Below are 21622 nucleotides of genomic sequence, written 5' to 3'. Positions count from 1 at the left end.
GACTGAAGATTTCTTGTGGCTATGCAAAAATAGAGCCTACCGTATAGTTTCTGGATTACAGTAGTTTAAAGTCTGCCAATCATAGTTTTCCCAATGGTCGTAATGTATTTTATTGAGCACCCTCAGCATCCAGTTGTGACGTATGTACATTTATGAATTTCATTAAAATACTTTTGCAATAAATGAACTGGTCTATTTCCTTTCATTGACCTCGATGGCCCAAAACTTGGCCTAATTCATCCCTACGCCTTCCATTTCAATTTTTAAATAGCCTCTTGCCCTCATTCCGGGCCCCTGCCCCCCTCCCCTTTTGGAGCTCGCTTGATACAGTCAACCACTGTTTTAAAACTATCTAAAATGGTGGAAAATTTATTTGTTGGCTACTTACTCAGTGGATACTCTGGAAGGTAAGGAATTGGTGTAAAACTTGTGAAAATTTGGTACACATAGCTTCAATCATTGGTGAGTTACAACGCACTAAATACTTAAAACCAGCATTTCTTGACACTTTAAATAGGCGATAAGACTTGTTTTCTCAGACTGGGTCACATTTATGGTTAGCCTTGGGGGTATGTAAAATACAAGAGAAGTTAAATACATGCAAAAACTGCCAATCTGTATAAAAGGGTGTGGCCTTCAAAAGCGTGGGTGAAAAAAGTTGTGAAGTTAAAGGTGGTGGCCATTACATGGCTGAAATGATAATAATAATATACTTTATTTTTGGATGTATATATGCATCATTATCATTAACATCATTGCAGCTATTTCATGGCCGCCACCTTTGACTTTGCAACTTTTTCACCCTGGTTTTTGATGGCCGTGTCCTTTCATATAGCTTAGCTGTTTTTGCATGGATTCCTTTAACTCTACTTGTATAGTAATTTGGATGCCTTTTTCTACACTGACTTAAAAACGGCAGCCAAAATACTAGCCCGTTAAAGTTAAAGCAAAAGGCTGAATGTAGAACATGATTCAATGATAAAAGTCTGTTAATACTTTAACATACAGTCTTAGCTGCCCCAGACATCAGCTCTATCTGGTGCCAGTCATGTTTAATTTCATGGACATACCTATTTTAACGCTCAACTGCTGCATGGAGTATATAATAAAATATACCACAGCTTGTCACATTCTGATCAAACAACCATTGCTATATGTAATCTACCAGTATTGTGAATGTACGTAGCTACATATTTATCATCAAGACCAGACATTACCCACTGGTGGAATAGCATAAATATCAGTGTTGAAACCGGGTCGGGTCAACTGAGGTCACATTTTGTCAGTGTCATCTAGGTCTGACCAGTTTTATAGATTATTCGGGTCTGACCTGGATTGGGTCACGTGTAAAGTAAATTAATTAGTTGGATGATATGGAAGTGTATAAACGTGTCATATGGTCAAGTCCAGATGCAACTCAGCTTCTTTCTAAGCCACACCCACTTATCAGGATGACTGCAGCCATGTGTGTAACCACACCCATTTATCAGTGGCATTGTAGTCTGTAGGTATGCATGCCCATAACTGCCTGCAGGCTTATGTGGAGTCACACCCACTAATCAGTTGGTATTGTACAAGACATGGTCTAGTGTTGTGACTGGCAAGTTTTGTTTTGTATGAGTTGTACCCAATTTAACATCAGGAATATGCCATACTGTGATGTGTTAGGTATGCGTAACACCACACCCGTGAAACGTTTCTTGTTATCTGTAAACTTTATGTGGAGCTACGCCCACTGACTAATATTATTATTATTTGCCTGCTTACTTTTTATAATTATAACTACCCTTGTACTTAACATGCTAGTCAAGCACTGAAAATATACTATTAGCTCTTGGGGCATGTCTTAATTTTAATTAATCCGGTCAGGTCTGACCCAAATTGCCATTCAAGTCAGCAGGTCATCCAGGCCAGCAGTAGTGACCTGGTTTCAATGTTGATAAATATTTCAGGCTTACAAGATTGGTTTACATCTACTACACATGTGGTATGATGTGATGTCAGAAAACATGCTAGTTTGTACAAGTGGCCTGCATGGCTGCTAAGATTAACAGTATGCATTAACACTGTATATCATTTCCAGCTATTGGCATCCATGGGCACCACACTGAAGAAATCTATATATGTTGTATATGTGGTCAGCAGCTGTAAGTGTAGCACCCACACTGCAGACAGTGTCACACCCTCATGTGACTAGACTATAAACCACAATACATCACATATTGAAGAAAATGCACATAGCTGTATGCGGGCTTATGAGTGAACTGTTTTGATGATCTTTGTAGGCAACTTTGTACAATGCAGTGTACTGTATCTAGTAGGCTTGAGAGAAAACACATCAGGATGATATGCCTGTTTTCACTACAGTTCGGAAAGTCATCTAGTAACAAACTGTTGTGCACTGGATAAGCTTCCTAGGTTATACATATTGAGCTTTAATTTTTAAGCTATAATAGAATGAACAACAAACTATGTTCTCCATCTTATAAGTTTTGACATTGTATGGTTTTGCATATGGAATGGTGTCTGCAAGAAAAATGGCCTGGTTTGGGCTGTACCTGCTCAAAATGAAGTCAACAATAACTCCCACACAAACGGTAATTCATTTAACAAGCCTTGTTACTTTTGTACCAAGATTCTGCCTCTAAAGTTAGTTATGCCTGTGAATGATTAATGGCTATTTCATTAGACTGCTTGAAATGCACTCACTTAAAAAGGCGTGCATCAAAATTTGGTGATAAAGAATTGAAGTTGATCTCAGATTTAATCTCTTAACCCCAGACCCCTGCTTCTGCTTACTAACTCATGATCATGTAATGTTGCAGATGGTCAATCACGTTTACTTTTGAGTGGTCATTCTGTCCAAGCAATATGTTGTGCTCTGCACTAAAACAAATTTATAAAAATCAAACGCTATTGAACAAAGACTGATTATATTACATAATTCATTGAACATAAGGAACATCGTTAACTTTGCATCTGAACACACGTTACAACTATCAGTTATTACTGAAAAGTGAAGTGCCATTATGCTTATAGTTTTCAGCCTGTTACACAGCATTACAAAGAACAGTACAGGAAACAGTTCTTTAATCAATCCAGTCCTACAACATTTTCATTATAAACGTACGTAATAATCAGCTGAGAGGAAATCAAATACATTACTGAGAATCAACATATCACACTGTCAGTGAAAAGAAATGGTACACAGGAGGACAAAAGTAAGTTTGTGGTATGCCAAAAAGCACTGGTTGGGCTGAATTGACATCCCTGTAGACACGTTTGGGTTTGTTTATACCACTCCAACACTGCCATGATACCATATTAGGTATTGTGATTTTGGTTTTGGGTGACCAGAAAAGCCCAAACATTCATTATCTCTACACAGTTATCACTAATCAAATCAAAGGATTGGATTGTGAGATTTAGTTCTCTATTCAGAGCCACAGGAGTCTAAATTGTAAGCCAGAGGAGATCATTGAGCCCAACAATGTAAAGTCTATCTTGCTTATATATTAATAGGTTTGTATATTTTTACTACTTACGTACTGTTCAAGACACATGGTAGTGTGTTGTGTGGCCAAGAAAGTTGGTGTGCCACAACATGAGAACGTATGTTTACAGGAAGAAAAAAATGCGATTTTTACACATACATAGCTTCATGCTCCTTTCTCAAATTTTAATCATTGTGATACTGCAAACAGCCGCCACCTTTGGCACCCCACGTATGTACCAAGATTGCCTAGTGCAATCGTGAAATATGAGCCTTTAAAATTCGGTTTAATTTCTTCAGTGTTTTCTTTGTTTAGGAGGCTTGGGGGGCTTAGATTATTCTTTTCACACTTTACAAAATCCATTATAAAATACAAATACATAGCTTGAGCTTTAGTACATTTTAAGAGCATGTTGCGGCACAATCACATATCAAGTTTGGTATAAATTTGATTAATAGTTGATGATTATTTGCATTAGAAAATGGGAGTAACTTAAAAATCGGTATGCATATAGGTTAACAATCATAGCTCAAACCTTTTGTGGTTTGAAAGAAATCACTTTAACAGCTACAGAGTTACAATGCAAAAACCAAACAACTGTTAATCTCGGGGTTGAAATTAATACTCTAATAAAATGGTCACCACAGGGTTAAAAAAGGTACATGTAAAATGTCAAAAAAAACTTACCGGTTTTGGAACCAGGACCTCCATACTGAGCACCCAAATCCTTAACCTGCTATCACGGTTGTTCACCTCACTTAATTTTCTACCTTATACAGGTATAAATGAAAATTCTAGCTGAAATCTACTCAATAGTTCAAATTTTATATGCTATAAGTTCAAAGATCCATACTATCTCCAGCCTGTTGTCATCAATTTTACTAACACAGCACTTATTGTGATGATTATGATGATGATGATTGGCATGAATGGGTCTTGTTTGTAGTGTACTACCCTGCCGATCGGTACCAAAATGGCTATAATATCAGTTTCGATTTGTAGATTTTCCATTTGGTTCTAACATAAAAGGGTAGGAGGATTTGCTTTGTAAAAATTGAGTAACTGCAACTTATCATGTTGTGCATGAAAAAAGAGACTCTATTCACAGTCACTGAAAGTCTAAATAGACAAATAGTACAGTAGGGTTGGGCAATATAATGATATATTGTTCTATCATGATAAAAGCATGAGACGATAACTGTATTGAGGTTATTTTTACACAGTGTGATATATCGAGTTCATGATATATCGTGATATATTGCTTACGAAATGAAATATCTATAGTATGTTCACGTTGAGCTGAATCCTCAAAAACATTTAATAACTCATGGATGCAATTACTCACGCTCTTGAAATTTGGCTCATTTGTAGTACTGCTTGACCCGCTAAAAATATTTCAAAATCTTTTAGTTCAAATGGTTGACATAATATTTACAGCCAATCAAAATTTTCACAATACATTTCCTATGGGGAAGCCATACAAATACAGTGTCCATTACAGCCGTTTCCCGAACTTGTAATGGAGCCAAACCGTACGTGTCTGTTGTTGACACCTTTGCTGTTACCAATAATCATCTGGTTGGCTGAAATGTTAATCTGTTGAGAAAAAATCCACATTTCATTTTTAGCTGTGATTCAGCTCAACATAAACATACTATAGCTGTAATACAAATGCAGCGAATTACATTTAATATACATATGGTTGCATGTAATTTTTGTAGCTTAACGGTTGTTTTTTGGGATGGATACAACAATACGAGTGCTATACAGTATGTCATACAGTTGCTGCCACTGTGTATGCTACAGTGTTATGTGTTGCTGCATGCTGTACATTGCTTCATGTTGTACAATTGCTGCCATTTTGTATGCCACAGTGTTATGTGTTGCCTCATGCCGTGCAGTTGCTTCACGTTGTACAGTTGATGCCATTTTGTGTACCAGTGTTCTGTATTGCCACATGCCGTACAGTTGCCCGTGTTGTACAGTTGCTGCCATGGTGTATGCCACAGTGTTAAGTATGTGTTTGCTGTGTGTCATACAGTTGCTCAGGTTGCTGCCACTGTGTATGCCAGTATTCCGTCTCGCCACATGCTGTGCAGTCGCTGCAATCAAAGGTCACAGTGTTATATATGCATTGCTGCATGCTGTCAAACAGTTTGATTGTAACTCCATAGTTATATGATAGTATACTACAGTAGTTATTGCTGAGGAATATGTAATTGCTACACACTGTGTGCTAGTTTTACTTTATATAATTGCACATGCATTGTGGATACACCCAGCGGCTACAGAATCTTTAATGTGGGGGAAATATGTGCAGTAATACTGCTTAAAGAATAACTGTAATGCCGATTGGCATAGCTATCTCTTAAATGCAGAAAATCAAACAGATATTAACAGTGGCACTAACCCTTTTGTCTGAGAGATTTTGTACGCCCCAGCGAAGTCCCAATTTTGTCCCCAAATTAGCCTGCAAGCTAGACTCTGTGGCTTTCCTGAGATGTTAACACCAAATAACATGGCCATCTTGTGTTCTTGATGTCATTGTGGATAAAGCCCATTCATAACATTTTGTATTCTGTTTGTTTCACATGACTAGACTTTGCCTGTCCCATTTTGTCATCTCGTTAATTGTCCAAACCTTTCTTTGTCATATGATTTTGCAACATAAGCAGTGCTTAATCATCAGAGGCTATAGAGCTTGATTACATATGTACTTATCATACAGTACGATAGTAACTGTATAGTAGGGACCACAAAGGAGTAGGCGTGGCCCACATAATAATATCACCCAAAAAACAGCCTCAATTTTCCGTGGTGACGATGAGGCAGTATTGGAATTAGGTAAAACTAAGCTCAAAAAAGCTTTCAGATCGACCCGAAACACTTTCAACAAGTTTCTACAGAATTTAAAAAATAATTTACTTAACAGAATTTTCTACTGATTGAGTAAGTAACTGACTGATGTCTTCAGACAAGTGTAACTCGATTAAGGCTACGGGCTTGATTTTTTCAGTGTTTGACATTGCTTCAACCCGACTGGTGCCTTTTGGCATGCCGCAGTACGTACAATACATTCTTCATGGACTTACCAGTGTCCTCCTTTGTGTCCCATTCATCTTTGTTGACAGTGAAAAGTGTCGATTTGGTGGTAGCACGTGATAGCTTCCCTTCGTAACAGAAATCGTCCATATTTTTCGTAGTGGCTATTTTGATTGCAGAGTACTTTTTGAATTCGTACTGCTGTGTAACAGTTTGAACATAGTAGGCAACGGAGCATAATAGATACTTCACTTTTCAGACGATAATTAATATAGCTGGGGTGCGCATCACTATTCAGATGCAGTATAGGTGGGTTCACCAGTCATAATAATTTTTAAAAAGTTAACAAACAAGTACACAGAAAAAATTTGGAATTTTCAACTAGAGTAGGGACCATATAGCACATCGATTAAAGTACTGAGACAAGTTGGGATATAGTGCACAATATATTAAATTACAGTAAAACAATAAGCTGTAAGTTCAAAGATCCATACTATTTCCAGCCTGTTGTCATCAATTTTACTAACACAGCACTTATTGTGATGATTATGATGATGATGATTGGCATGAATGGGTCTTGTTTGTAGTGTACTACCCTGCCGATCGGTACCAAAATGGCTATAATATCAGCTTCGATTTGAAGATTTTCCATTGGTTCTAACATAAAAGGGTAGGAGGATTTGCTTTGTAAAAATTGAGTAACTGCAACTTATCATGTTGTGCATGAAAAAAGAAATACTCTATTCAAAGTCACTGAAAAATAAAAAAGTCTAAATAGACAAATGGTACAGTAGGGTTGGGCAATGTAATGATATATCGTTGCTATCATGATGAAAGCATGAGACGATAACTGTATCGAGACTACGTATTTTTACACAGTGTGATATATCGAGTTTATGATATATCGTGATATATTGCTTGCGAAATGAAATATCTAGCTGTAATACAAATGCGGTGAATTACATTTAATATACATATGGTTGCATGTAATTTTTGTAGCTTAACGGTTGTTTTTTGGGATGGATACAACAATACGAGTTACAGAAAAACTTGCTGTTATTAATATTACATGGTTTTTCTAATTTACATGTAATATCGTGATAATATTGAATATCATGACATGATATACGTGGTGCACTTTTTTGAATATCGCCCAACCCTATAGTACAATTATGCTTATTTAACTTGCAAGGAGTTTACTTCGTCAAACACTATAATTGCAAATAAAATAATACAACTTTATATTGCCATAGCCATGAACAAGCAAGCACAAAACTGTAGAGCAATAATATTACCAGTATTAACATAGATCCTTTGGCTTTTATATCAAATCGGTAGATATTATCTGTATTGGTAGAGCACTATTCATCTTTAGTCATCATCATTTGATTTCACAACTTTTTTCATCCAGGCTTTTGGAGGCCACACTCTTTTTATAAGGCTTGGCTGTTTTCTTTTTTGCTTTTTTGTTTTGAGTGGATTTAATAATGAGAAAGCATAACTAGAGCCCTATCCACAGGTCTCACCTCCATGACATGTTTATACCAAAAGAATCCTTTTGATTTGCCTGTGCAAAGTGTTACATTGTTGTATGACTGCTTACGTATGTAGTATATGTGACCGGATCTGTGAAAACCCGACATAATGGTGCAAGCCTAAATTTTCAGTATAAGCCATTGATTTGCAATGGGTAAAATGTAATCAAAAAAAATTTATAAATTATTTATGTTCTTTGTGAAGGAAGGGTCCTATGATAAAAACCTGGATATCATCTTATTTGCCTACTCAAGAGGAGTTAAAAAATCTTTGTTTTGTTGCAGTAGACTAAAGGATGCATAAGTTATGGGTGTTTGTTTACGTCACGTCGAAATGATCGTACGTGATCAATTTTTCTCCACTGATTTCATCTCTGTATGCAGTCAAGAATGGTAATAGAAGAAAAACCTTACATAGTAATGGACTCCCCTATTCATGGCGAACACAATGGTGCAAGTTGCATCTCTGTACTGCATTGTGTTTGTAAGTTACATTCGTTTTTGTAAGCGCATGTAATTTATTTTCCCAATACTTGCTGTACAAATCGGAAGGATACGTAAGTTATGGGCGTTTGTTTACGTCACGTCGAAATGATCGTACGTGATCAATTTTTCTCCACTGATTTCATCTCTGTATGCAGTCAAGAATGGTAATAATAGAAGAAAAACCTTACATAGTAATGGACTCCCCTATTCATGGCGAACACAATGGTGCAAGTTGCATCTCTGTACTGCATTGTGTTTGTAAGTTACAGTCGTTTTTGTAAGCGCATGTAATTTATTTTCCTAATACTTGCTGTACAAATCGATCTTTCTGTTGTTGCTACTTTGTAGGGCTGTAACTCCAAACGTTGTTGCCATATGAGGCTGAAACTTGGCCAGAGCATATACTTGGCTAAGTAGATTATAAATACTCAATAATTAAGAATTTGAATAATGCGCCATTATGTCGGGTTTTCACAGATCCGGTCACATATGTATACTCTCTGATAGAGTGTGCTTTACCACAAGGGGTGTTCAATGTAAACAGTTTTTGATTATTCCATTGCTTGTATTCAGAGCGGATTTCAAGCTCCCTGAAGGCCCTTTGCCTTAGCTATCAATAAATTCAACCGTGGCATGTACAAAAATCAAAAAATGTGACTGGATTTGTGAAAAAGGGTCTTTCGTGCTTCCATTCGCTAGATCATAACTATGCTAACAAAATACATACGAGCATGCATCTATTCGACTACGTTAGTGCCCACTACTGGCCATATTTCAAGGAAATAGATCTTTTAATCTGAAGTTATGAATTGTCAAAGTTTATAAAGTGGAAATGTATGTGGAAGACCTCATTTTGCAAATCCAGTCAAAAGTATGTAAGCCCAATCAATTAAATGTTCCAGTCCGGTATATCAGTCCATACACTGAAAAGTACCACCCTTTAGAACTACAAAGTAGTTTTGTAGTACAAAAACAACACTAATAAGAACTGAGGAAAACATACATTGTCAGCAGAATGTGCATTTCAGTGATTTAACATTATATTTGTAATTGAATATCTATAAACATCACACATCTGTATGCACTTTGTATGAATTGATTATATAATTTGATTTGTGTTTCATATATTGTAGATGATGTAAAAGCTGTCATCGCCCATCGTCAAGCCATTAAAGGAGAACGCAAAGCAAACCAATTTAAGATAGTAATGCTTGGAGCTGAGGGAGCTGGCAAAACGTCTACAGTAGCTTCCCTTTTAGATAAACCATTTCAACCAAATCAATCTTCAACAGTTGGAGCAGATACTTTCCAGGTTGAGATCCAAAACACTTTAACTGTTGGCCGTATCTTTGTCTCAAATTGGAATGAAAAAGAAATTCAACAACAACTTAGGGAAGTTTCTATACATTACAGATGTGAAATGAAAGACTGTCTGACTGAATCTTTGAATAGTAATGAAATGTTTGAAGAAAAAAGGATTCAAAGATTTCGACCAGAAGAAATAGCCAGGGCAAAGGAGTTACTACAGAATGAAGACAAACCTGATGGTGATTTCAGAGTAATAATCTATGATCTTGGTGGTCAGGAGATTTATTATGAACTTCAATTTCTCTTCCTTGCATCACACGATGTTGTGTTTCTAATATTTGATGCTTCTAAAGATCTTGATGCTCCAGTTATCAGACGACATCGCTATGCTAGTGATTACAGTGAGTATAAAACAAGAAAAGAATTGACCACCCTTGAAGCCATTGAGATAGCTTTGCACACTATTCACAGCAGATATGAGGGATATGATAGTGATTCAATCTCTCGTTTTATTCCTGTTGTTGTGATGGTAGCAACCCATGCTAAAAATCTCAATAAAAATGAAAAATCAGTTATATCTAGAAACATTATTACGCACCTACGTGGAAAAAGACTTTCCAATCATTTAGTTAGAGAATTTTGGGGAAATGGCATAATTTTTATTGATAATTAAGAAAGAGATGAAGCAGCCTTTGCACATCTGAAACTTGTAGCTATTAAGGCAGCTGGTTTTACCATTAATAAACACCGATACATAAGTTATTTAAATTTTGAGAAAGAAATTTTAGAGATATCACAGAGAAATCCTGTCATTACTAAGGAACATGCTTTTCATATTGCTAAAGAAGCTGGCTTGGAAGCAAATGAAGAAGCATTGTTGAAACTACTCCAATATTATACTAATAAAGGTATCCTCCTCTATTATCCTGAAGTGGAGGCACTGAAGGACACCGTGTTTATCTCACCTCAAGAAGTTGCTGATCTTGTGTCCACTGTCATTAAAACACATGAGTATACTACTAAAACACTGCCTGATTCTAACCTGGACAAGAAGTGTGTTCGGTTTGATAAACATGGCTTACTGGAAGAGGAGTTACTTGATGACTTATTGGAGAAGGCTGGTCGTATTAAAGACAAACGTATTATTATTGCTTTCTTGGAAAAGTTTGGTCTTGCTATTGAAGTTGAGAAAGATACTAAATTTGAAAATGAGATTCCTCGTCCATCCTTACCAGACACAGGTCGAGTATTCTTTGTTCCTTCCATGCTCATATACAATAAGACAGTTGCTCCATGCAGTGTTGAAGGATTTACTGACAATGTTATACTGTATCATTTCCCTGACCAATTCCTGTCTGACAACTTCTTCAATCATGTGTTGATCTTGATTATAAAATGGTCCATCAAGAATCATCATAGGGTTTGCCGGTAGGAATTCAGTATAATAATTATTAATTCAATATAGTAATTAATATTAATTCAATATAATTATTATGTATTGCTGAAATCCCTAAATATTACACAAAGCATGCCATTATTTTGTACAACTGTTATGTACGTGTTTATATTTTGTGTAGCATATATCGTGGTATAGGATTTTTTGATTTTCAAAGTGGCAAACAAAACTTCACACTACAATATTGTTCTACAAGTTATAGCATCAAGTGTTATATCAGTGTTCATCGAAATGAAGTCCACAATGAAGACTTGTGGGAGCAACGCTTGAAGCTATTTGAACACCTCAAGCAGTGTATTGGTGATGTGCACTCTTCACTTATGCCAAAAGCTACACCACCAGATTGTTGCATATATTGTCCACTACATGACAAAGATGATCCTGGACCGCATTTGCCATTTGTTGGTGACATGCAGTTGTTTAAGTATTGTACTGTACTGCGTAAAGATGTTCCACCTAGTGCATATAACCTGTTGGTGAAGCCAAATAAACAACCTCTTAAGTACTGCTGCAGTAACAGATCATTTTGTACATGTCGTGTTCACAGGACTAGTTGAATGTGCAGTTTTCATTGATGATATTGCTGATAGTAAGTAGTGTTTCCATTTGACAATTGTATTGTATATATTATATATAGAAACTAACAAGCCTGCCATGAAGGAACTCAATAGATATGTTGTGACCAAGTATGCTGTAAAATGGAAGGAAATTGGAGGAGAGCTTGGCTTAAAACCTAGTGTCATTAATGACATTGCAGCTGATTTTCAGTCCTTTGATCGAAATAAACATGAAAATTGCTTGAAAGAAGTTTTTAAGAAATGGCTTGAAGTAGACACTGGGGCTTGTTGGAAAAAACTGGAGCTTGTTCTCACTAATGTAGATAGAGCAGGGCAAAATTTCCCCCCTGTTTCTGATATATATGGTGAGTGGTCAGTACTTAATTTTTAGGTCTGCGTCAAATATGCCAGCATAACAAAATTGGTAATAGGCCAGAGTGCTATGCCAGCATACTATCGAGCTTAATTCCATGAAAATAGATCGATGCTCCCTGGGAACACGAAGAGGTGGGAATTTTAGGAAATTCCTGAAAGCATTTTGAAATTATACATATTTAAAGCAAACTACTATGAAGGATATATGTATCACTAAGAGTAAATTATACATCAAACATTTACACTAATACTGCTACTGTACTCTACATACTAATAACACTCGTAGTCACACATAGTGGAGTATAAAGATATAAAAAACTTTAACTGACCATTACAATGAATATGTAAATTAAACTAATTAAAATTAATAGTTTCCCATACTAGTTGTTCGTAAAGTTTCTAAGTGTTATTAGTAGGCAGAGTACAGTAGCAGCAATAAGTAAACATTTGTGTTATATACTTTTAGCAGTACTTATCATTGGAAGAAGAGCTGTAAATTATTATTTTTATTTAGCCTGTTTTGAGCTATAAATGATCCATAACTCAACTTAGCTCAATTCTACATGTTCTCTAGCTTCTCTGCGGTACCATCTCCATCAATAGACTCTTTCCAAAAATACGTCACTGCTTAGCAACACTTTCCCCACATTTTGATTGGGGCCACTATCAATAATCACGATTGCATTATATAGAAATACAGTGGTGAAAACAGCTCAAGCAGAGTAGTATTGTTGAAGGACAGGTCATGCAACAACACTAATTTTCTTGTCTGCCTGTACAAGAAGTTGTTAAATAGCATGTGGGAGGTCAGCCGCTGTTATAGTTACTATCACCAATACAGTACTAATGATTACCCAGACTAAACTGTTATATATACCAGTTAAAGCACCACTGCACGTACAATGACTTCTATGGCCTGTCCTTTAACAATACTACTCTGCTTGAGCTGTTTTCACCACTGTATTTCTATGTAGCGTAATTGTGATTATTGAAAAGAATCTAGTGCCCCTGCCTGATATGTTCAAGTTCAGTATCTGGCTATTGGTTAGTTACTTGTGCATTAGATAGCCTGGAAATATTAGGAGTTGGTATACTTATATGAAAATTTGGTATGTGTAGCCTTACCCATTGGCAAACACAATGCTTGATTCAAACTGGCATTCGTTGACACTTACAAATAGGTGATAAGATTGGTTTTCACAGAGATAGTCACATTATCCAATTGTATGCTAATTTTGTGTTATGTACAGTGTGTGGTGTAGAAACAATATGTCTATTTCACTAGTAGTGGTACACGCATTTCATTGCCCGTAGATTCTACGTTGAATGAGAGCAAAGGTAATACTTACACAGGTAATGTACATGTCTGTTATAAGTGCAACTGCATGTAGTTTAAGTATGGCATGTAGATAATTAATTGTCATTTTAAAATTGTCTGCTTATAATTATAGCAACTAATCACATGTGTGTATTAATGTTGACATAGGGAAAGCACTTAAACACTTGTGCTAGCTGATAGGTGCTTATTTCAAAGTTATTGACAGTAATTTCAGGCATTTATAATTTTGTACTTGTGCTTTAGTCCTATAGTAAATGCTTAAGGAAGTGCTTCAAGTATATAAGCTCTGTAGGGTGCAATCTTACAATAAATATTGTTTTAAAATAAGAGTGTTTGCCAAGCACAAGGGCAAAATTTTATTAATAGCATCCATTTTGTTATTCAAATCGAGTGAAAATAAAATCATTGCCGATTGCTTTCATTTCTTGTCTATTCATGTTTCACTGTACAATGGTACATTAAGTATTGAATTTCAACTTTGTATTGTAATGACCAACCATGTGCCTATCTTTTGAATGAACATTCAAAATTCTGTGAAGAATAATTCATAATTTTCTACAAGCAAACAGAGAGAACTATTCACTTACCCCCACCCTCCTACCTAAAGTGTACTATAATAATGTTGATGCTATACTGCATTTGAAAAATCATAGTTAATTTTTTGGTTTTCCTCACTGTGTATGCCTGCTTTATCTTCTGATTTATCAGAACATAGGCATTGACAGAAGTTGATTGTGTGTACATTACTTGGCCCGTAACCAGATCTTTCAGACTCCATCTACAACTCAGCCTTCAGTTCCTTCCACCACCTTTAAAAGTCTAACCAACCATCAGTGCTAAATTATTATGAATTATTTCTTCATAGGGTGCTGCATTTTTAAAAAATGTATATAGGTGAACTTTACCACCTCCCCTAGCATACTCCATGTATAGGGGCGTAGCCAGGAGTTTTTAAAGGGGGGTTCAGATTTAAAGTCGAATGTCTTAATGGGATGGCCTGGGTGCTTCCCTAGACCATGTTTGAACGAAAATGATGCATACACAAAATGTGCGCTTAGCAGTAACATTAAAAGGTGTTTGTGCATCTAACTAGCTGCAACCTACATACTGCTGTTTATGCAGCTTATAGAAACTATAAACCTATTGTAAAAGCAACTAATCTTCACTTCCAGACAGCGTACTGACAGCCAACTTCAGCACACAGAAGCCCTCCAAACTTGAGTCCCTTAGTTGGCAATACTTCTTTTCAGCTATACATTATTCTTGTCCGGTCCTCCTGTTGTGGTCAATAACTTCAGACTTGGCTTGTACTCCAATATGATTGAGACATAAACAAACCATTCATCAGGTAAATATACATCAACAATTCACAGTTTGTGCTAACCTGACACATGTATATCACGACCACTCAAGTTTAGCAGCTGCTGCCTTGTAATTTGTCTCAACCAACCACTGAACAGTCCTTTGCCATTTCACTCATGCCATTTTAACCATGCATCACATGCGCAATTGATCACGTGATGCAATACTTATGCTTTGCAATGGTTCAGCATTAATGTGATGTGACCCTCCAGAGGAGCGCCAGTGGACAAGTAGCTAACAGAGAGCTCCAGGGCTATAAGATTTGGTGTGATTTTTAATTTTTAAAAAATCTTCCTCTGAAAGGGGAGTTCGTCCGAACCATCCGAACCCCCCTGCATACGCCCTTGATGTACTCTTGTGAAATACTGAAAACCATGAGTTGCAAGTTTAGCACTTCAGAGCAAACTGTTCTCCTTTATGCTTGCCTGGAAAAATGGAGCTGGATTTGCTTTTAGACACTTTTTACACAGATTATCTACCGTTGTGCTGTGCCACTTTTTTATTAGGTCTATAGTTCACACATTAGTTCTACCCACATAACACAAAAGTTTAAAACTGCTTTTCTAAAAAACATCAGGTGGAGGCAGTATAAAAATCAGCTTTTGCACAAAATTTAAACTTACATATTTGATGCTGCTAGCCCATAAAATATTCGACAGTCAAAAAAACATAATTATTGTATTGAGGCTTGCAATACTGTAATAGTACTGTACATGGTGGTGATTTATGCTTACAATATGTAGCATAATTTTATTCATTTGCACATGACATAAACTGGTGGTCAACCACAGTAATGATTATAGTTAAGCCTCACTACTAATGGGATACAAAGTAGCTTACTCAGCATTGTTGAAGCCATATGAAAACTTCTGAGCCACCTTGCCATGGTACAAAATTATACATAATATTATTACTAATTGGGAAATCTTGCATTGCCTTTGACTGTAATATAACTTAATATAACTTAATATGCATGTGCAAACTGTCAGATAATGAAAATGTCAATACAAAATTACACTGTACGTATAAAAAGTGATTAATGACAACAGCCTCATAAAAGAATTGTGAATATGTTCAAGCTTTTATAGCTTTGATTGTGGCAGCAGCAAACTGTTGTTCAATAGAATTTCATGAATAATCATTTTAAACACTTTGAGAATTTCTATGTGGTAAACACATTTGTGACCGAATTTTGGAAAATCACCCATATGGGTGCATTTGACATTTAAAATATGTGACCAGGCCTGCGAAAACAGGTCATTTGGGCACAAACTACACTCCATCACTCTACAGGTCATATCTCAGTACTGGAAAGGTATATTTCCATTCTGTAACTTGCATCATAATGCCAATTAATTGCATACTAATTAAGAGCTGAAAATTGCAATTCCATAGCATAATGGTAGAAAAAGTTATGAGTGATGAAACTGTGAAAAAGTAGGCAAAAATCATGTGCCCACATGCCCTATTATCACAGGCTCGGTCACATATTTAATGATCATATCACAAACTCTATAGTGCAAATCTACTTGTTGGTGGTTTTAAGCCATTCTCAATACCTTAAATTACAAGAAAATTCTTGAGATATTTTCAAAACTGTTCTGTGCTCTTATTAGCAACCTACTAAACATGAAAATTCTAATAATTTCACGTGTGCCCATATGGGTGATTTTACAAAATTCAGTCACATTTGGAATGACACTCTCTACAGTGGATGTCCCTGCTATAGGTGTAGCAAACCGACCAAATTTAGCTAATATTTATAAGTTTAACCAAAGTCTTAGACATTTTAATACTGCATTTCTTTCATTTTCACACTTCACAAAACATCATAAAATGCAAATGCATTTTGTAATTGCTTTGCAGTTTGGTGTACTTAACTTGCAAACATTTGTTCATAACTTCATTGCAAAACTGTTATATTACAAAATTCATGGAGAAACCATTATTATGGGAACTGTTTCAGTTACCTTAAACGTGCTGTTAAAACTATACTTGTACTGTATGTATTGTTGATCTCATTAATTTTATTTATTACTCAAGATTATGCACATTCACCACCATCAAAGAAACCACGAATGAAGATTTCTTGCGATGACAATGGTAAAGATAACACATACAATGTTGACGACAATGGTAATTACAGCATGTTATTTTCTAAGACTAATTACAGCAATTCAATTCTGTTAAGTTCAATGCATCTCATACCTAGGGTAATATCCATAACTTGGCAATTGCAATTACAGTGGAACCAAATAGTCTATTATCTGAACACCAATTTGACTATTACAGTATTCAACAAATGTGTGCTTTATTAGAGTAATTGTGCAAACTTCTGTATATAAATGCAGATGTTTGGTTTATGTACTTTTTCAATTACACGAACACCCTTCTCCCAATTAGTTCAGATAATAGACGTTCTATTGTAGAGCAATTTTTGTCATGATATACATGAACATTGTATGTCTAGACCATCTTGCTGTTACAATTTTATTTTTAATTGGGTTCACTTATGGTAGTCTCAAAATTAGAATCTTTGTAGAGGCATTGCCGACTTACTTGGTGTGTTTACATTAACCAGTACCAGTTAACAATACACTTAGTATTGGGCCTTGTAAATACCTGAATTGATTAACTTGCTTTCATACAACATTATTTCTCTGTGGTACATCTAAATTTCTGTGTTACGTTATCAAGAGTGCTTCACTACCCTGCAAATGGGAAATATTTTTATTATTTTTTCTATGTTTCTGCTGTAGCACCAGTGCAGACATCCAATTCAGTATCAGTATTTGCATAAGCATTTGCTGTAAAGCTGCATATAGCTCCGGTTATGCAACAATTTCACCGGTAGCAAACAAATACATAATCGAATTTAAAATTGATACTGATCACTGTCCTTTAAAATTTTTGAGATTAATTCTACGCATTTATATACCACCTACTGTACGTATGTTTAATAAGGCTGAGATGAAGAATTTAACTCTTTAAAATGTTTTAAGGCATTTAGTTTTTACATTTTAAATGGCTTCAACTCGTAATACAAGTAATGATTGTAACACACCAATGAGGTTTGTATCTGACTTGTAAACACGACACCTGAGGGCCGCTGGCCTGAGGGTGAAGTGTTTACAAATCAGATATAAACCGAATGGGTGTGTTCTAACTGATTTGTGGTATGGGGTGTGCGCAGATCAAAGGTGCCCATTTGTAACATGGAAAGAGCAAGAACGCAAGGCTAATATTGGCTACCGCTGAGTGCTGTGTACAAGGAACGATTTTACTCACTAATTACTGTCTTGATGGTTAGTTAATTCATTGTTAGCTAGTTTATTCATTGGTAGCGCATTTGTTATGCACAAACGCGAGGTGCCATCATTGATGCCAATCACTCCAGCCATTGTACAGCTTCCACATCATTTAGATGGGTGTAGCTGAAGTGTCTGATATTCATTGTTGAGTGGTGCAGCGCTATAATAGTCTTGGTTAACTTAATTTATTGGCAAACAAGCGTGTGGTAGATTACCAGGCTCAGCTCAGCGGTTTTACTGCTTCCCATTCATTCAGATGAGTGCAGTGTTATGTTCCAGAGTGATTTACCTCCTTGTCAGTCCTTGACATTATTAGCTTTGCATTGTGACTTCCTACGTTAGTCTGGTGTATGGTTTTGTTTGAAGTCTTTGAACTAATTAGTGGCCAGACTGTGTGGCCAAAATGAGGTACTTAGCCATGTTACAATTATTTGTAAACTGGTTACAACTGATTTGTAATACTGGTGGCAGCCTTTGAACTGCCCACGCACCATACTGCAAACTACTTTTAAACAATACTATTATTATATTGCTGCCATTTATAGACCCCATGCACACTAAGGTGTGGTGTGGCAAAAATTTGCTACAACTTCAGATTTTACGATAATTTATGGGGGATTTTGGAGGGAAATGAGGGCAAAAGTATTGTGCATTCTATTGCATAAACCTTCCTTAGGCGGGATAACTCACCAAGCAAAAGTATGTTATGTACTTTTACCAAGCAACTTACTTTTTAACAGCACACCTCTATTTTTCAATACAATTACTTCACATTTTATATAGTTTTTAAAATTCCTGGCATGGAACGAAATGTTTTTTGTCCTTAAAATAATGGGGATGTGCCATTTTGATGATGTAGTAAAGTGCCAGCCTTAGTGCAGTTTTGATATTTTTAGACTTTATTACAGCTGTAACAAAGGGAATAGATGTTATGACAGAACGTGATGTGTTGATATTGCAGGTTCTTCTCAGCCAAAGCTTGCAGAACTTGTAGAACATGTTGGCACAAGTGTGCATGAGAAGTGGTACAACCTGGGCCTCCAGTTGGGCGTTAATGATGACACTTTGGATCAGATTGAAAAGTCAGAGAGCAAGAGTGATATAGCTTGTAGGAAAATGTTCAAGGCATGGTTGAGAGAGAAGCATGATGGAACTTGGAATGATGTATTCTTAGCACTAAAGAGTCATAGTGTTGATGAAAGCAATTTGGCAGAATCACTTAAATAATTGAACAGTCCATTAAAACATAGCTAATAATTATTAAAGCATATCATGCATTATACTGTACAATGTTTACGCTACTATATCATACTGTATACACTTTGCAGGGGCTGATCCAGCAGCTGTCAAGGGGGAGGGTACAAGCAGGCTAAGTTGTAAATAGTTGGGGAGAGTCAGATTCTCTTGTTATTAAATAATTACCTCTTAGCAGTGTTTCACTATGATTTTGCCATTTTGGCCTTTGCAGATGGTTGTGATTTTTAAAGGCTATTATTGTCAAATACGTCATGAGTTTAAACAAAAGATCACATCAGCAACCCGATAATTATTTTAGAGGTGCTTAGTATGCACGAAGGTGCTGGGTGACAAATTTCATAGCTAGTTTGATTTGCTTTGGTGTTTTAGGTGAATTTGTAATAATAAATGGTAGTAAGGCCGTGCAAAGTTAATTATATGTTTCTGGTCCTACCAATTCCCCAAAATTGACCACGTGACCGGCTTGTTTTTTTTTTTAGATGTACACCACATTTGACAATTTATGTAGCAGTACATGGAATTAGCAGGCTATAGGGGAAAACAAAGTTGGCGTATAAAGTTAGTGCATCTTTATAAGAAGAAATGTGTTTACAAGGCATGAAAGCTTTTTAACAAATACCAGAAAGATATAATTAACTTTTCATGGCCTAAAATGTGCACATTTTCATGAGTTATAGCTAAATTGATATTAGCCTAACTATTAATTTTTAAAAGAAGTATAACTATAGCTATGACTACTCCACGGGTGGGGGGCATTTGCCCCAAATTCCCCATCCAGGATCTGCCATTGCTTTGATGTGTCAAGTTATTAGAGCATGAACATAGTACATTATAGTTATATAGGGACAAAGCACTACAACAATTATCAAGATATACGGTAATGGTAGTTTGTTGTGCTGCCAAGAAAATTGATGTACCACACTGACAGGAAGAAAGAAAACAGCTGTTTCATGTGTGCATAGCTCCATGGCCCCTTCTATATTTTTGCATTAAAGCTGTCTGCCAGGTAGGGTAGGCCACACAACTAATTTGATTATGGGCATTCAAAGTTTCGATTTAATTAATTCTTCATTTTTTCTTTTGCCACACGGGCTTTGATTTATTTTCGCACACTGCAACATTACTATAAAACATAAACATGTAATTTATTCAATTGTCTCAATCTTTGGCACAAATGCAGAATGCATAAAGGTGAATTCACGTACCAAGTTTGCTGTGAATCTAATGAATATCCAAGAATAAGTTGTGAACATTAATTTTATTGATGTAAAAAGATCAAACTTCTGTCACGGCTACAGGGTAAACCGAATAACTTGAACATTAGTGTGTACATAGGCTGATCATCGTAGTAGTGCCTTTTCACAGATTGAATAGCCATACAAAGTTGTAAAACATAACCCAAACAAGTGTAAAATCATGTTATGGAGATACTCTAATAGAGCAGTCCCTGCTGCATAAAAAGTCTCGAAGATAACCTTACCAGAGTTCAAACCAGGGACCTCCATATTTAACACCTGCATTCTTATCACTCTATAAGCAAGAGTTCATAATATAAAAGTTTTTATATTATGAACTCTTGCTATAAGACTATTACAAAATTCATGCGTTTATAAGTCTGTCTTCAATAATCATCATTGTGTCTGTATAGAAAAGAAGAAATGTGAGTAAAACAACCTCAAAGTCAGCCATAGGCTGGTTTTGGGGCCTTATAATTATAAAAAGAAGTGAAATCCACACAAAAACAGCCGAACTGTGAAAAAATGATGTAGCCTTTAAAAGCCTGGGTGAAAAAAGTTGTGAAATAAAAGGTGGTGGCCAATTGCAAGAGATCACTGCAATGATGTTAATGCTAATATATTTTAGTAATGGCTGTGTGCATTGCTAAAATTAACATCATTGCAGCAAATTATATTTTGGCTGTCACCCATGAAGGCATTGATTTCATGATTTTTTTCACCCAGGCTCACTGCAATGATGTTAATGATAATATATTTTAGTAATGGCTGTGTGCATTGCTAAAATTAACATCATTGCAGCAAATTATATTTTGGCTGTCACCCATGAAGGCTTTGATTTCACGATTTTTTTAACCCAGGCTTT

The 21622-nt window shown here is 36.0% G+C and overlaps 2 protein-coding genes across 7 annotated transcripts in view; both read left to right on the top strand.

Moving 5' to 3' along the window:
- The window catches only part of LOC136240273 (uncharacterized), a 33075-nt gene extending 22537 nt beyond the window's left edge, over positions 1-10538 (top strand). The window contains exon 2 of the mRNA XM_066031216.1: positions 9691-10538. Coding sequence (XP_065887288.1) covers positions 9691-10538 — 848 coding nt within the window. The remainder of the gene's footprint in view (positions 1-9690) is intronic.
- A 54-nt stretch (positions 10539-10592) lies between these two features.
- On the top strand, positions 10593-19580 carry LOC136240239 (uncharacterized). Of its 6 annotated transcripts, none has more exons than XM_066031174.1 (7): positions 10595-11293; positions 11443-11819; positions 11869-11910; positions 11959-12243; positions 13568-13591; positions 16998-17090; positions 19227-19580. In XM_066031174.1, exons 1-7 carry the CDS (start codon positions 11130-11132, stop codon positions 19490-19492), a joined length of 1251 nt encoding a protein of 416 aa, XP_065887246.1. In that variant the 5' UTR covers positions 10595-11129; the 3' UTR covers positions 19493-19580. The 6 variants fall into 6 exon arrangements, with proteins under 6 accessions (XP_065887275.1, XP_065887246.1, XP_065887236.1 ...); XM_066031164.1 differs by having other exon boundaries at positions 13568-13606; XM_066031191.1 differs by having other exon boundaries at positions 10598-11293; positions 16998-17057.
- The last annotated feature ends 2042 nt before the right edge of the window (positions 19581-21622 follow it).

The sequence above is a fragment of the Dysidea avara genome, chromosome 1 (assembly GCF_963678975.1).
Source record: "Dysidea avara chromosome 1, odDysAvar1.4, whole genome shotgun sequence".
NCBI classification, from domain to species: Eukaryota; Metazoa; Porifera; class Demospongiae; order Dictyoceratida; family Dysideidae; genus Dysidea; species Dysidea avara.
This window is presented reverse-complemented; position numbering and strand designations above follow the sequence as displayed.